The following is a 13631-nucleotide window of genomic DNA, read 5'->3' on the forward strand; positions in this document are numbered from 1 at the left end:
AGCTAGTTCAGTTTCTCCATCCTTCCCTCCTAGAGAAACAGTGAGTACGTGTATGTTGAGTAACATTCAAATACTACCACTGTACTTTCGGCTCGTCCCGTGAGGCGTCGCCACAGCAAATCAACTTTCTCCACTCCACCCTGTCCTTTGCATCGTCCTCCCCAACACCAGCCACTCTCATGTCCTCCCTCACTACGTCCATGTATCTTCTCCTGGGCCGTTCTCTAGCCCTGTTCCCTGGCAGTTCCATCCTCAGCATCCTTCTACAGATATAGTCCCTGTCTCTCCTCTGGACATGTCCAAACCATCAGAGTCTGGTCTCTCGGACCTCAAAATATCTAACCTTCACTCTCCCTCTTATTGTCTCATTTCTAATTCCATCCAACCTGGTCACTCCCTGAAGTCCTCTACCTTCTCCAAGTCTATTCCTTTTAACTTCACTGACCCCCCTGGGACCTTCTCATTTACTATACTCTGCTTTACTCCTGCTCACCTCCAATTCTCTAAATGATCCTCTCCCTGCTCTCACTGCAGATCTCAATGTTATCTGCAAACATCATATTCCAAGGAGCTTCCTGTCTCACCTCATCTGTTAGTCTATCCATCACCATGGCAAACAAAAAGGGGCTTAGAGGTGATCCCTGTGAGTGACATTTAAATAGATAATAACTAAGCAATGACACTTAAGCAGGGGGAAGTTTATGGAAGTTCAATAAGAAATCATTACAGATATCCATTTTAAACTGCAAATGTTGGTTTACTTTGTCTCCTTGCATCATGTTTAGGGTGTGTTTGGTAAATGTGGATCTTGGCTGGAACTCTTCCAGGTTTTATCTATACCTTAGAACTATAAAGACACTCCTTTGTCAACCCTTTGTACCAGCAAGAGATACATAGCAGATACTCCATAACCACAATGATTAACGCGACGATACGGCCGATGAGGTTTGACTTCAAAATCAGATAGGACATTCTTCTTATTTCTGGCATCGTGAGAAAACAGATAGTTTCCAAAATAGAAAAGGAAAGATGGGAAATGTCCAGAGTGAATAAAAGAAAACACAGTGAGGAAACATTGATCTTCGTTAAGATGAATGAAGTATCTTTTCTCATCACTACGCTGTGCTGCTTAATAATATTGTGATTATATTAACTTAGAAAACATGAACCAAAAGGTGAGTGAAAAACTAGCTTCAGTTTCACACTCACTGTGAATTTCGGGAAAAGACCGAAACAGCTTTGGAGATTGTTTATTCCTGAATAAAATATTTCGCAAAGTTTGAATGGTATCAGCTGCTTTGTGACCTTTTAATGTCCTTATGTCCAAAAGTAAATGAGCCACATACCTCAATTAAAAATGTGCTGTCTTTTGTCCTCTTAAGTCCTGCACCCACACGGGCCCAAAAAAAGCGAGAGGGGTTATAAAAACTACTCTCAGTTCTCCCTTTTTTTGCTTCCGCCTTAGATAAAGCGAATCCAGACGCTTGTGCGTGCGCGCCGTTTGGACATCTAGGTGCCGACCCCTGTCCCAGACAGAAAGTGGGGCCTCCAGTCGGATGGAAGAAATGCAGGATGGACAGCAGGTGACGTGCGGTAGAGGTGAGCGAGGCGGCTGCAGCAGAGGTTTCAGGTTCATGGATAGAAAGCCAGTATCTCACTGCACCTAACAGCTCAAAGCTTGAGCAAACAGTGAGGCGATCTTTGGACTTGGACAGAGAGACGGGGCCATAAAACAGCAGCACAGGTGAAGGGTTGCAGCCAATCAGAGCCAGCATTGGTCGGGATCTGGGCAGTCAGCTAAGTAATAGACATTTTGACAGTTACACCTGCTCAGACAAACCTTTTTCACATTCACAACATCACCATTAATCCATTAATTAACTCAGTTCACACAAAATGTAGAAGAAAAGCAGAATGTTTGAATCCTTCAAAAATAAACAGTATCCGATTAAAGCCGTGTTACACTCCATGTGAATGAAATAAACACCCAGGCGCTCTCACAAATGCAATTTAATGCCTGAGCTCCAACACAAAGGAATGCCTGTGTCATCGAGGGGACCTCAACATGAACCTCTGGTTAATCTAGTCTGTTGTGTAGATGTGCGTACCAGCTGTGTGGCTGCAAGCACACATATGTTAGCATCCTGCTAGCCTGTGTGTAGAAACAAAGCTGAGGTTTGTTTTTGGAGACAATGCAACTCTGACCTCTACTGGAAATACTGATGTGGATTATTTGCTTCAATTTCAAGTCAATCAATCTGATCAATGCAATAAATCAACGGTGTTCCTGAGATATTAAGGAAGGAATATCGTGCATTTCATTAGAGAATAGTTGTGATGCTAAATCCCTCTGCCTGTGAGTCAGAGGAAGGCCTAATTCTGGGATGGGTGGGCTCAGCCCTGTGGGGCCCATCGCCGCTACTGATTGTAGCATGTACGGCGCCTTGGGGTGAAATTACATTTGGATTTATTAACTGATGACACCTGCTAGAAAAAAATACAGAGTGCAGCAGCACATGTAAAAACTAATACATCCAATGCTCCTGATCGTGTTAAATAATTATGGTCTCAATTCTGTGCTGATTGTGAACAGGCCCACCCCTATCATAGATGACTGAGCAAATTGTAACAAACACACCTAATGTGCAAATTCAGCTTGCATAAAATCATCCTGTGGTCAGATGCAGAAGTTTTACCTCAACGTGGTAAATCTGACGAGAAAACTTCCCTCCAGTGTAACCCTCATGTCTCAGTAATCAGAATTAAATCATGGAAGATTTAAAATTTGTTTAATAGTGATCCCCTCCCCCCCATTTGACTACCAGAAAGACAGGTTCATGAATTTAATCAATATTCACAGAAGAAAATAAAACTAAATCAGGCTCTATTCAAAAAAAAAAAAAAAAACAGACATATTTACAGATTCTCATATACTTTATATAAAATTCATTAAACTAAATGTTAACAAGGTGACACCATTTTAGAGAAGTGACAATACAAAGAAACCACAAACTATTCAGGAACCGTGACCGAGACACTGCCCTTTATTAACTATTGCAGTGATTTAGTGCAAGGGTAAAAAAAAAAAGAAAGACAATAAATTAGAATACATAAAAGAGTGAGACATTGGCACTAGGAACATGCATATTACAGAATGTTTATAAAACACTTCATAGACCCATAAACATAGACCTATAACAAAGAGGAATGGGAATTGGTGGTTCCTACACACTGATTGGTTTAAAAATGTGCACTGAAGTTCTTACAGAAACACCCATCCTTCATTAGCAGTAACATTCGAACATATTTCCATCAGTTGTAGACAAATTCACCGGCAGAAGTCACCGTACACAACTCCTGTCCGTAAAACTGAAACATATCTCACAGTACAGCGATTGGCATTATTCAAACTACTGGAAAGGATTTCCATTTACAAAACACCAGATGGAAGAGAACACAAAAACCATAAAGCATAAATGTTTGCTAATCTTTAGAGATGAAAAATATATAATGATATGGAATGTCACATCTGGACATCATTAACGGCAAAGAAAAGAACATTCTGGGAGTCAAAGCGAAGACAAGGGTAATATATATACACGTATATTGTTGTCATTTTAAGTAAGGCCACTCAAAGGAAGAGTAGAACAGCGGAGAGGGATGCATGTAAACCATTAGTAATTCTAGACCCCATAGCGCCCGAGGAGCTCGGGTTCAAATGTCCCCATCTGGAAGAAAAAGGTTTCACCTGAAATTGTAATATGTCTTGTTGCCTTTACGGTGAAAAAGATCCCTGCTGTAAGTCAGGGCTAGGAATATTATTATTTTTTAAACAAACCTTACTTTATTCTGAGGGTGTGCATTTCGTCATGTAAAGAAAGTCCTCATGTGAAACACTGCGGCAGAAACACGTCAAACACTGTGCAAATTCTCTGTTGTGGCAATCGAGTCTGTTCCCAGCAGTAAACAACACTTAAAAAAAATCATGGCTTCTGAAGAGCACAAATAAATAGGTATAAAAATAAATAAAACGGCTACACCAATGGAGCATAAATAGATCGAAAGTTCATACTCATTTCTCATGAGGTTTTGATTTCAATCCTATCATTTCATCGCTTGCTGATTGATTACATCACTGCTGCCTTTACTGGAGAAACAGCAATGGGAACTTACAATGGCAAGGCACATTTAATCATCTGATGGATGCTAAAAACACGAGCTTCTGTTCATTCGTTCGTCAAAACAAAGACCCCTCCTTGAGATAGACCACACGTTATTTTCTCATTTACTCAAACCATCACAGAGGAGACACAGAACAGGGCATTCAGAAGACATCTCATATGTTGCAGTGTGTAAGGCATCGATTACACCATCAGATGGGTTTAAGTGGGGTGATTGCACGATAACACTGGAGGAGGTGCGGTAGGGGCCTGTAGTGATGGCTGGCATCCTGTTCCCCTGAGGCTACACCTGGTGATCTGATGACGAGTGGGGTACAAATATAAGTGAATAGATGCTAAGTACGCATTGCCGGGCCTATGTGGTTCTTTGTGACAGAGCTCAGTAAATATTATGACCGTTTGAATAACATGAAGTTTTTGTCCAACAGTGTGAATGTGGCTCATAGCAAGATCACAGTCCACAGCAGCCAAGGCGTATCGAAGATTTACAATTTGTGTAAAAATTATTTGATGCTTTCTGACGGGCTGCCACATGAGATCATTCTCTTATTCTGAGATTTGGACACATGGTTTATTTTTTTTGCCTCGCTGTCGAGCATCCCTCATCTTCCCTCCTCGGCCGAACGAGTCTCTGACTTCAGCCTCACAAACTCCTTGGCCACGTCGTCATTGGAGCGCTGGGACAGGATCCGCACGGCGGTGCGGCCAGTGTCATCCATATGGATGCGCTGGCCCAGTGGGCACCAGCATGCGCAATTGCCCCTTCCCGTGATGTCCCTTAGCTGTATAACAGCCAAGCCGACCACTCTGTCGGCGCGGCCGAAACAGTAGTCTTTGACGCACAACTGCAGCTCGTAGCACTCGAAGCCATCCTGCTTTCCGAGGACACTGGAGAGAGCAAAGACGTTTGCGCTTCCAGTCAGCAGCAGCTTAGGGAATAAACACTCAACCACAACGCACTGCAGACGGTCTAAATTTAAGTAGAAGCAATTACTTTATCATTTACACTGTAAAAAAAAATTCTTATAGTCTTCATTCTTTTAGTCTATGAATGAAAAAAAAGACATTCAATTCTTTTTAACTGATTATTTGAGAAAAAGTGATTTTTTTTTTATCACTCAATACTAAAATAACATTAAAAAACCCATACAATTCCCATTATATCAAATTACACTTCTCCAGAAACATAAACCTTTATGTAAAAATATTAAACAGCTTTTTAAAATGATGCCATAGAAACCGTCATCCGAGACGAATGTCAATTCGCACGACAAGCAAAACTAGACCTAGAAATCGGCTGCAGTACTTACAAGTGGAAGTTCTCGTTGAACTTGGGGGACCAGCTGTTGTTCTTGGACTTGGTCTGGAATTTGCGTTTCTTGTCGCTGAGGTGAGGCCCGATCATGGAGGTCTCCACGAAGGGTCGGAACATGCCTGACGTCTGCCACTTTAAATCACTGGCTCCCACAACTTAATGTGTCAGAGTGGACACACACCAGAGAATGAGGAGGATGTAAACAGATACAAATACGAGTACATACTGCATAATTAGCAGTATGTTCTGAGAGTTCAAACAGACCTTTGATGGACACTTTTCTCTCCCCATTCCCAGGATGAGTGTGCAGCTCGATCTGGACTGATACCTCACCTATTGGCTTGGGAACACCTGAACCTAGTGCGAAATACAGTCAGGCACGAAGGTGAGCTTAAAGTTGCACCAACAAAGACAAAAAGAAAGGCCCTAATACAGTGTCAGTATGAGAAAGGGGGTATAGACTTCAGAGGTTAGGGTAAAGGTTGGAACTACCCCACCTTAGTGGGGCAGGCAACAAAAAAAAGGAATTACACAAGGAGGGAGAGAAGGCCTGCCAAATCAATGAAACCTACCCCTGCTGGGCTGTGTTTTTTCATTGGGAGTTAACCTAATACCCTTTCCATTGTGCACTGGCACAGAGGCAGCACAGGAGATAAAAAGAAGACAGCAATAACATGTCAGCAAATGAAAACATTCCAAACACTAAATAATACACAAAATGCTGGAGAACAATCTGGAGGAGTGTTGAAGAGCCTTAGCACCCTCTGCTGGTCCACGATGGGACATGTTTTCTTCACTGCTTTGAGCTACCTTGTGCATGTTGGGTGGTCACGAAGGTCTTGATGAGTATGTCCGTTGTCTGAGTATAGAGGGAAAGCGCGTGGCGGAGTGAGGACAGCTCAGGACTCTTCTCCAGAAACGCCTTCTTCAGCCCGTTGCCTCCAGCATAAAAGTATTGCTGCAAAGGGAACAGGTCGAGAGACAGGATGTGAAAAATCAGTTCAATACTAAAATCAGATCGATGTGGAAGTTCTCCACAATCACAGCTCAGCAATTCAAATTAATGTTGAATGCAGCATTCTATTAATTTGAAACCATAGAAAAAAAAATAAACAGGCTCTAAACTTACCTTGATCGTGTCCAGTGCCACATCCATTACAGCACACTGCCTGGGAGACAGGCTTTTAGCCTCCCCAGCCATGTGGTCCTGCAGCGACAAGGAAAGAGTCATTGCTAAATTGAAAAGTACCAAGAATTCGACGTGGCGATGCATAAATACATGAAGACATTACGACACCTTGAGTTTGGAGAATTGTCCCAGTTCTTTTGCAGCTGAGAGAATCTGTGCACCCTGAAAAAAAAAGGGGGGGGGGGCAGTATCACTTCTGCACTAAGAAGTAAAAACAATGAGCAGCGGATGCTCAAGCATTAAGCAGGTGATGCTGAATGTTGAGCTTACAAGCGTATCGTTGCCCTGTGGCAGGACGATCGTCTTCTCCAGGCTGCTCATTACGATCCTCCACAGCTCCTTGAGCACTCGCTTTAAAACCGTCTTTTCACACACGGTGGCAAACAGCGTCAGTCTGTGAAACACAATCACATGTACGTACAAGCTGAGGCACATATCATGGATAGTACTGGTCTGGGTTCACTTTCAAAAAAAAATGTTGGAAAGCATTTTTAATTCTAAAATTCTAAGTAAAGTTCAACACCAATGGACACAGAAGAAAGGGAAACAAACAGACTGGAATTTAATGAAGCGGTTGCCTGACAAATTGGCTGAAGATCTGGCAATATCATTAAATGTAGGCCTAAATGTTAGTAAATTGACCCACTTTCCATCTAGGAAATCCATGAGTGGCCGCAGCATGTTGTCTGAGTCGGCCTCCACCTGGTTCTTATTGCTGTCATTGAGCGGCCCTTTGATCTGGTACAGCAGGGCCGCCATCTGTCGCATGCAATCATTAATGCGGCTGAGAAAACTGGAAAGACAACGGTCAATAAGCACACATGTGCAGGTACTGCTTTAACTGTAAACGCTTGTCTTTTCATTGATCGGGATCGGGCTACCTGTTCCCAAATGTGCTGCTGAGCTCGTCCAGCACACTATTCAGCTTCGCCTGCAGATCGTTCAATAAGCCACTGGCCTCAGGGTCCATCTGCAGAAATTACAGAGGGCATCAACATTTGATTGAGTACATTTTTTAATATTAGAAGTCAAAAGTACTTTGCAGAGCGGGGAGTATAATTAGAAGGAGGGCAAACAGTGAAGAGACAGCAGACCTTCAATTCAATTTCTAGTTTTTGGTTCACCTATCAACAGTCGAAGTTAATTATGCAGCACTAAGTCATGAAAACCACAAGATACAAATGGAAGCAATAATTAAGCTATAGAAACTTCAATAACTTTCGTCTTAGTTTATATTATGCCATGTTGAGTGCCAATGAACAATGTTTGTATTGTACCTCCCTATTCCATATAATCTGGACGCTGTGTGAAATAAACGTCAGATCACATACTCCTAGAGTAGAAAGACGTCCATCATAAACACCATGACAGTATTTTCTGAAATGCTATTTTATTTGTGTCGAGACAAAGTTAAATCGAACGTATTTACAGAAGAACAAACCCACCTTTTCACCAGAAGTCTCCAACTTTCAAAGGGAAAACATTGAAGAATAGAAAGGTTAAATAGTGCAAGAGCTTTGTGCCCAATGAGGAGCTTCCAAAGCACGGAGCAAGGGAATGAGTAGGGAAGTATCCCACATACTGTGGTATCACCTAAGTAATTCATGGATGCAGGGCCGGTAAGCCTGATGGATGAGGTTGTGGTGTGGCTCATTATGTCAATGATCCAACAGGCCTTTGATTCATGGAGGTTTCAGGGGAGAAAAGAGCAGCTGGGAATGGATGATGGGAAACTTCGACTACTGGATTGATGGGTGGAACCTACCTTTTCGGCCGGTGCATCCAACTTGAGGTAGTGGAGATGTTTTTAGATTCATTCAGAGAAAAATAAAATAAATGAATACACGTTGTTGATTTATTTTATCCTGTTTTGTTGAAACTACACTCAAGTATCTATGATTATACAACCAGACAAAACCAGAATCTCCAACAAAGAGGATGATTACAACCTGAATCTGAGGATTAACCAGGGATTAATGAGGGATCACTTTTAAAGAAAGGTCATGGAAGAAGGCTCCGACAGGAGGTGAAATCTTAAAGTGGAAATCACCACAGATGACGATAAACACGGCACAACAGCAACTCCACGGGGAGGACTTATTCTAGTAGGACGGAGTTTCTCTGTCGCCGAGAGCGGGAAAAAACGACAGGCAAGAATGAATAAAACCAATCAAACAAACCTCAACCTCAGGTTTCTCCAATTCTTCCCCTACTTCCTCCTCCTCACTCTCCTCAGACTAAGTTGGACAGTGAAAACACAAAATATCAAAGTTTATGCAAATATCACAACCATGCTCAACAAAGTATGTCACGTTAAGATATTTGCAGTGCTGCTATTTTAATTTAATAGTATAGAACAGAAATATTGTTATTTATCCCAGACCTGGGAAATTATTTTAATGCATGTATGCATTAAAAGGCATGCATGCATATGCAGTCAACTTGCCTGCCATGCTAGTATTCTATTGTTGTGCTAGAAAAGAGATTAAAAACAAACAAACATAGTGATTCATTCACTCCAAAGATACATACTTTACTTGGTTAAGGCTACAGAGGGTTTGCAGCTCAAAGATGCTGCAGCAAAACTAGAGCGCTAATGCTTGTGAGCCACATCAACTGCAATACAGCTAACCCTTGTTTAAATGATCCACTACAGGACTACTGGATGGATGACTGACATTATGGTAAAGCCCCCCCCCCTCCCGCCCCAAAAAAAAGAATCCAAAAATACAAAGCAAATAATTCATTAAAATGTTTAAAATTATCCAACAGGAGAGGCAAAAGTAACTTTCTGATGATAAAGCAGGAAAAGCAAGTGGAAGACAATATACGCCTTTTTTATCTGGTGAACAACGACAAGGTCTTGTTAAACTCCTTTCAAAGAGAAATTCTCCAAACCAGGTTCAAATCACCCAAAGAGTATTGCAATTGGTAAAGAAGATAGAGTCCATTATTAACTATTGCATGTAAAATTTGGTCTCAAAATAATTTTCCACCTTATTATTTTTCACCCGACTTCTGGCCTTATGATCTAAGTCCCATTGTGTAGGAATAAAACCAAAAACAGAAGAGCTGCCCATCTACACAAAATGTAACAGTGCCATCTGTGTGCCTGAAATATTTCAAATGACTATTAAGGTCTATAGAAGAGAACCATTAATACACTTTAATGTTTGAGAGTCTGTTCAAGCAATAACTCATCAATCTAATCTGCTACTTTTGACTGAACTCACCACAGCCTTTCCTTTTACATCCTCAGTTACAGGCTGCTGTTAAAGGCAGAGTAAGAGGGGACATAATCAATATAATGGTGTACTGCATCCCCATCCAACTGATTAAAAAACTGACAGAAGTACTTTCATATAGACAAATGTCTCTTTCAGCCCAGGTCAGGATGGAAACCTACCTCCTCCACTCTCGCCTCCTCCTCCCCCAACACTTCTTTATTTTGCTTTAATTGCAAAGTAAACACGCTGATTTAATGTCTGCAATCCTACAACTCAGTAAGCATGACTAAAAACTCTGCTGCTAACAGAAATCAATACTCTAAAGCACTAACAGAAACAGCATTGTCAGGATTCAAAAGAGAGAGGAGAAGCTAGTGATACTCATGACTAGAACTACTCCACCAGCACCAACACAGAGGACACGACCTTCAATAAGTTTGCTTCATGTGTAATCTCAATTGTTGCTGATTTATGGTTCAGCATCCCATCACACACATCTAATGACCTGACTGTAACATCAATGAACAGCAGACAGCAGCCAGTTTTGAAATGTCCTGAACGGTGTTGGGCAAGATTCAGTGAGTGAAGCCCCGAGGGAATGGAGGGTGAGGGTTAAACAAATTTACTAAATTACATATTTGAATAAAACCAGCTTCAATTAAAGGTCAGTACAAGACGAACATATTTAGAGGCAAATAAATAAATGAAATCCTGTGCGTATGGGTACGCTCAGATTCGACTTGTAAGACAAACTCGAAGGATCTGGATGGCTTCATATTTCGATTAAACTCCAGATCACATGTCTTAATTTCCCTGCATCGGACATGGTGTCCCTTCTTCATCTTTATCGGAGTGGCAGAGCCGCCCTCCTGATGGAGTCAGGTAAACACTGACTATGAGCAGCACTACTGCTAACCCACCACTGCCAATCTACTTCACATGGGCTAAACTACCACTAGTGGACCGGACATACCCATGCTTCCTCTGTTGCAATCTGAAAAATGAGCCAAACAAATACAACTGCAGCATTGTCCAGTAAAATACTTAGTTGTGTTAATTTCATCTATTAAAACACTAGCAGCAACCACACCAGACATCATCTGTCTATCCAGTATGAAACGCAGCACATTAAAATGTCTTCTAATCCAAGTCTGGAGACTTACTTGTTTGGCTCCCATGGACTCAAACATCTTCTCCAGCTGGATTCTTAATTGCTGCACGTTATTCATCAGGACACATGGCTGTATGAGGAAATATAAAAGTGATTGCCATGACAACTGTGCAAATTATCTTCCCAAGACAGTATACATTGTTACATAACTAATGTAAAACTGGATTTCAGGAGACATTAATGTAATGATGGACACATCAGCGGGTCTGTCAATTTATCCTAACAATCCCCCAAATTTGCCTGAATAATGATGCTATGCTATGGTGGTTGTACAGCGGAATCAATCAATCAATCAATAAATCCAGCTGTTATTGATTATAAAGAATAAAATAAGGGGTCAGAAAAATATGTATTTTTATGTAGTGTTCAAACTTACAATCTTCTCTTTGTCAATATAGACAGGGAAATTCTTGGTCAGAATGGCACTGTACTGCAGAAGGACTTTGGCAATAGTCTGCAAATATGAAGAAATACCTTTAAAATGTTGTCACAAACACTTCAATAGGTTTGAATTATGTTACAAATTTATTTTGGAGTATGTTTAAATGATAACCTCTTCTAACTGCAGTATTACAAATATTCCCAAATGTCCCCTAACGCAAACCCCAAAACAACAGTTTTCTTCGTCAAATCCTTCTACAACATGCTCTCGAGCGCAGGTTTAGAGTTTAAACATCCAGTGAAGTAGGCTTAACCTTGGAGAAGCGGCGGCTGTAATGAGCCATAACGTTTGGGTCAGGACATTCTAGCTTCTTGATGATCTCAAAACTCTGGTTGAGCTGGGTGAAGACGTCCACCACGGAGCAGGAGAACAGGGCGTGCTCGGATGTCTGCTGGAACTGAGACATTGTTGGGTGGACACGGGGAAAACAAACAAAACAGTACTTTATTACAACCAATATTCTTTATCGTGTGTCAAGTTACTTTCTGAAGCACAAAAGGTGCTGATAGTGTATGTCAACGTGGGCATGAATGAATTAGAATTGGAACTTCTATTGATAACACAACCTCCTTTGCTAAGGTCAACTCACTCCATCTTTTTTGTCTCTCTCTAGGGCTCCGTGCATAAACTCCATAGATACATCCTCATTCTCATCCAACCACTTCAGCACAAATTGGAGAAACCATCTGCATGGAAAACAAAATACGTTCAAAAAGATTATGTAATATATTTTTTTACTTTTTCCAAAAAAGCATGCATGACACTCAAGCCCTTGACTAAGTGGCTCTAAAAATAATGATTAAGTCTGCCATTGCCACACTCTATCTCCGTGAATATGTATGTTTGTAAAACTGGACAAGCGGCGAGTACAGTTTTTGAGGCAGAGCACCGGGTTGATACTCTTCCTCGATATGATCCATTATCATCATCGGCTTCCTCCAGCTTCTGAGACAAGGCACGCTTAAAAAGTGAAGTTAACTCAACCTAGCAGCTCTGAAACACACTGAATAGCTGTGATTGGCTGACAGGCTGTCATATGATGTGAAATCTTCCCTTGGAGGCGGCTTTGTGTCCAGGCATTACCCTCAATGAACACGTGGCATCATTGCAGGTTTCAGAAAGAGCATCGAACAGTTAACAGTTAACATAAATACAGGCGACCGATCTGGAGCCACTTACGACGGGTAGTCAGGAACGACGCCCTTAAAGTTCGGCAGCTCCTTGACGTATTCATTGTTGAGCCACTTAACTTTAAAGTGCAGGTTCATGTAGTCGGTGCTCTTACACAGTCTATGCTTCTCATGTTCTGCAGACACAGGAAAGTTACCGGTAATAAAAGTCATTGAGCACCAAAGCGGGAGAAATAATCAAATCAAAACATTAAGTACGTTATGTACAATTTTCAAATGTCAGAATAATACTATAAAGGAGTCTATGTTATGGTCCAAAGGATACACCTAGGAACTAGGCAGCAGTTTATCATGTATACATCAAAATTGTGCAGTATTTATTCCACAATAAGACATTATTTTTTATTACGTTTTGACAGAAAATGTCATAATAGATTAAACTATAGTAAACAATTTGAAACCAAAAACATATATTCTTTTTATGAAAGCGTTAAAACTGACAAATAATATAGTTTGTCACTGAAGCAACAATGCAACCTAGAATTATGATGGCTTTCTGAGTGGGACTTACCCTCTAAAGCGTACTTCATATCCTGTGCAAACAAGGTCCACATGACCTCTGCTGACACCTTCCCAACATTCATTTCTTGAGGGAATCTTAAAGAGAGATGAGGGTGTTTAAAGTACCCACATTAACGCCTCCGAAAAAAGACATCTGATAAAAAATCTGATCGCACTAAGAATCAGCAGAAATGGGCGAGGGGAAAAGTGACACTAACTGGTTGAGCACAGATGTGTAGGAGTTCCTATCCTCCTCAATGATGGAAACAATGAGCATGATGAGTTTGGGCCAGAAGTCCAAGTTCTTGATACTCGGACCCTGCTCGTCCAGAGGGAGCTCCTCCTTGTTCTGCATTAGAACACAACACAGTCATAAACTTGATTGAGTTTATTGGATTCTGCTTTATTAGACATG

General features: G+C 41.2%; 1 protein-coding gene across 1 annotated transcript in view; it reads right to left on the reverse strand.

Annotated features, from left to right (window-relative positions):
- Positions 1–4652: 4652 nt before the first annotated feature.
- Positions 4653–13631, reverse strand: part of LOC137914013 (protein unc-13 homolog B-like) — a 47304-nt gene continuing 38325 nt past the window's right edge. The window contains exons 25-41 of the mRNA XM_068757631.1: positions 13435–13565; positions 13227–13312; positions 12705–12831; positions 12115–12211; positions 11779–11922; positions 11460–11537; positions 11076–11153; positions 7567–7655; positions 7332–7478; positions 6956–7079; positions 6794–6847; positions 6626–6703; positions 6307–6454; positions 6069–6125; positions 5761–5853; positions 5492–5651; positions 4653–5069 (exon numbers count right to left, since the gene is read on the reverse strand). Coding sequence (XP_068613732.1) covers positions 4784–5069; positions 5492–5651; positions 5761–5853; positions 6069–6125; positions 6307–6454; positions 6626–6703; positions 6794–6847; positions 6956–7079; positions 7332–7478; positions 7567–7655; positions 11076–11153; positions 11460–11537; positions 11779–11922; positions 12115–12211; positions 12705–12831; positions 13227–13312; positions 13435–13565 — 1977 coding nt within the window. The 3' untranslated portion in view covers positions 4653–4783. The remainder of the gene's footprint in view (positions 5070–5491; positions 5652–5760; positions 5854–6068; positions 6126–6306; positions 6455–6625; positions 6704–6793; positions 6848–6955; positions 7080–7331; positions 7479–7566; positions 7656–11075; positions 11154–11459; positions 11538–11778; positions 11923–12114; positions 12212–12704; positions 12832–13226; positions 13313–13434; positions 13566–13631) is intronic.

Source organism: Brachionichthys hirsutus, unplaced genomic scaffold, assembly GCF_040956055.1.
Source record: "Brachionichthys hirsutus isolate HB-005 unplaced genomic scaffold, CSIRO-AGI_Bhir_v1 contig_647, whole genome shotgun sequence".
In the NCBI taxonomy this organism is placed as follows: domain Eukaryota; kingdom Metazoa; phylum Chordata; class Actinopteri; order Lophiiformes; family Brachionichthyidae; genus Brachionichthys; species Brachionichthys hirsutus.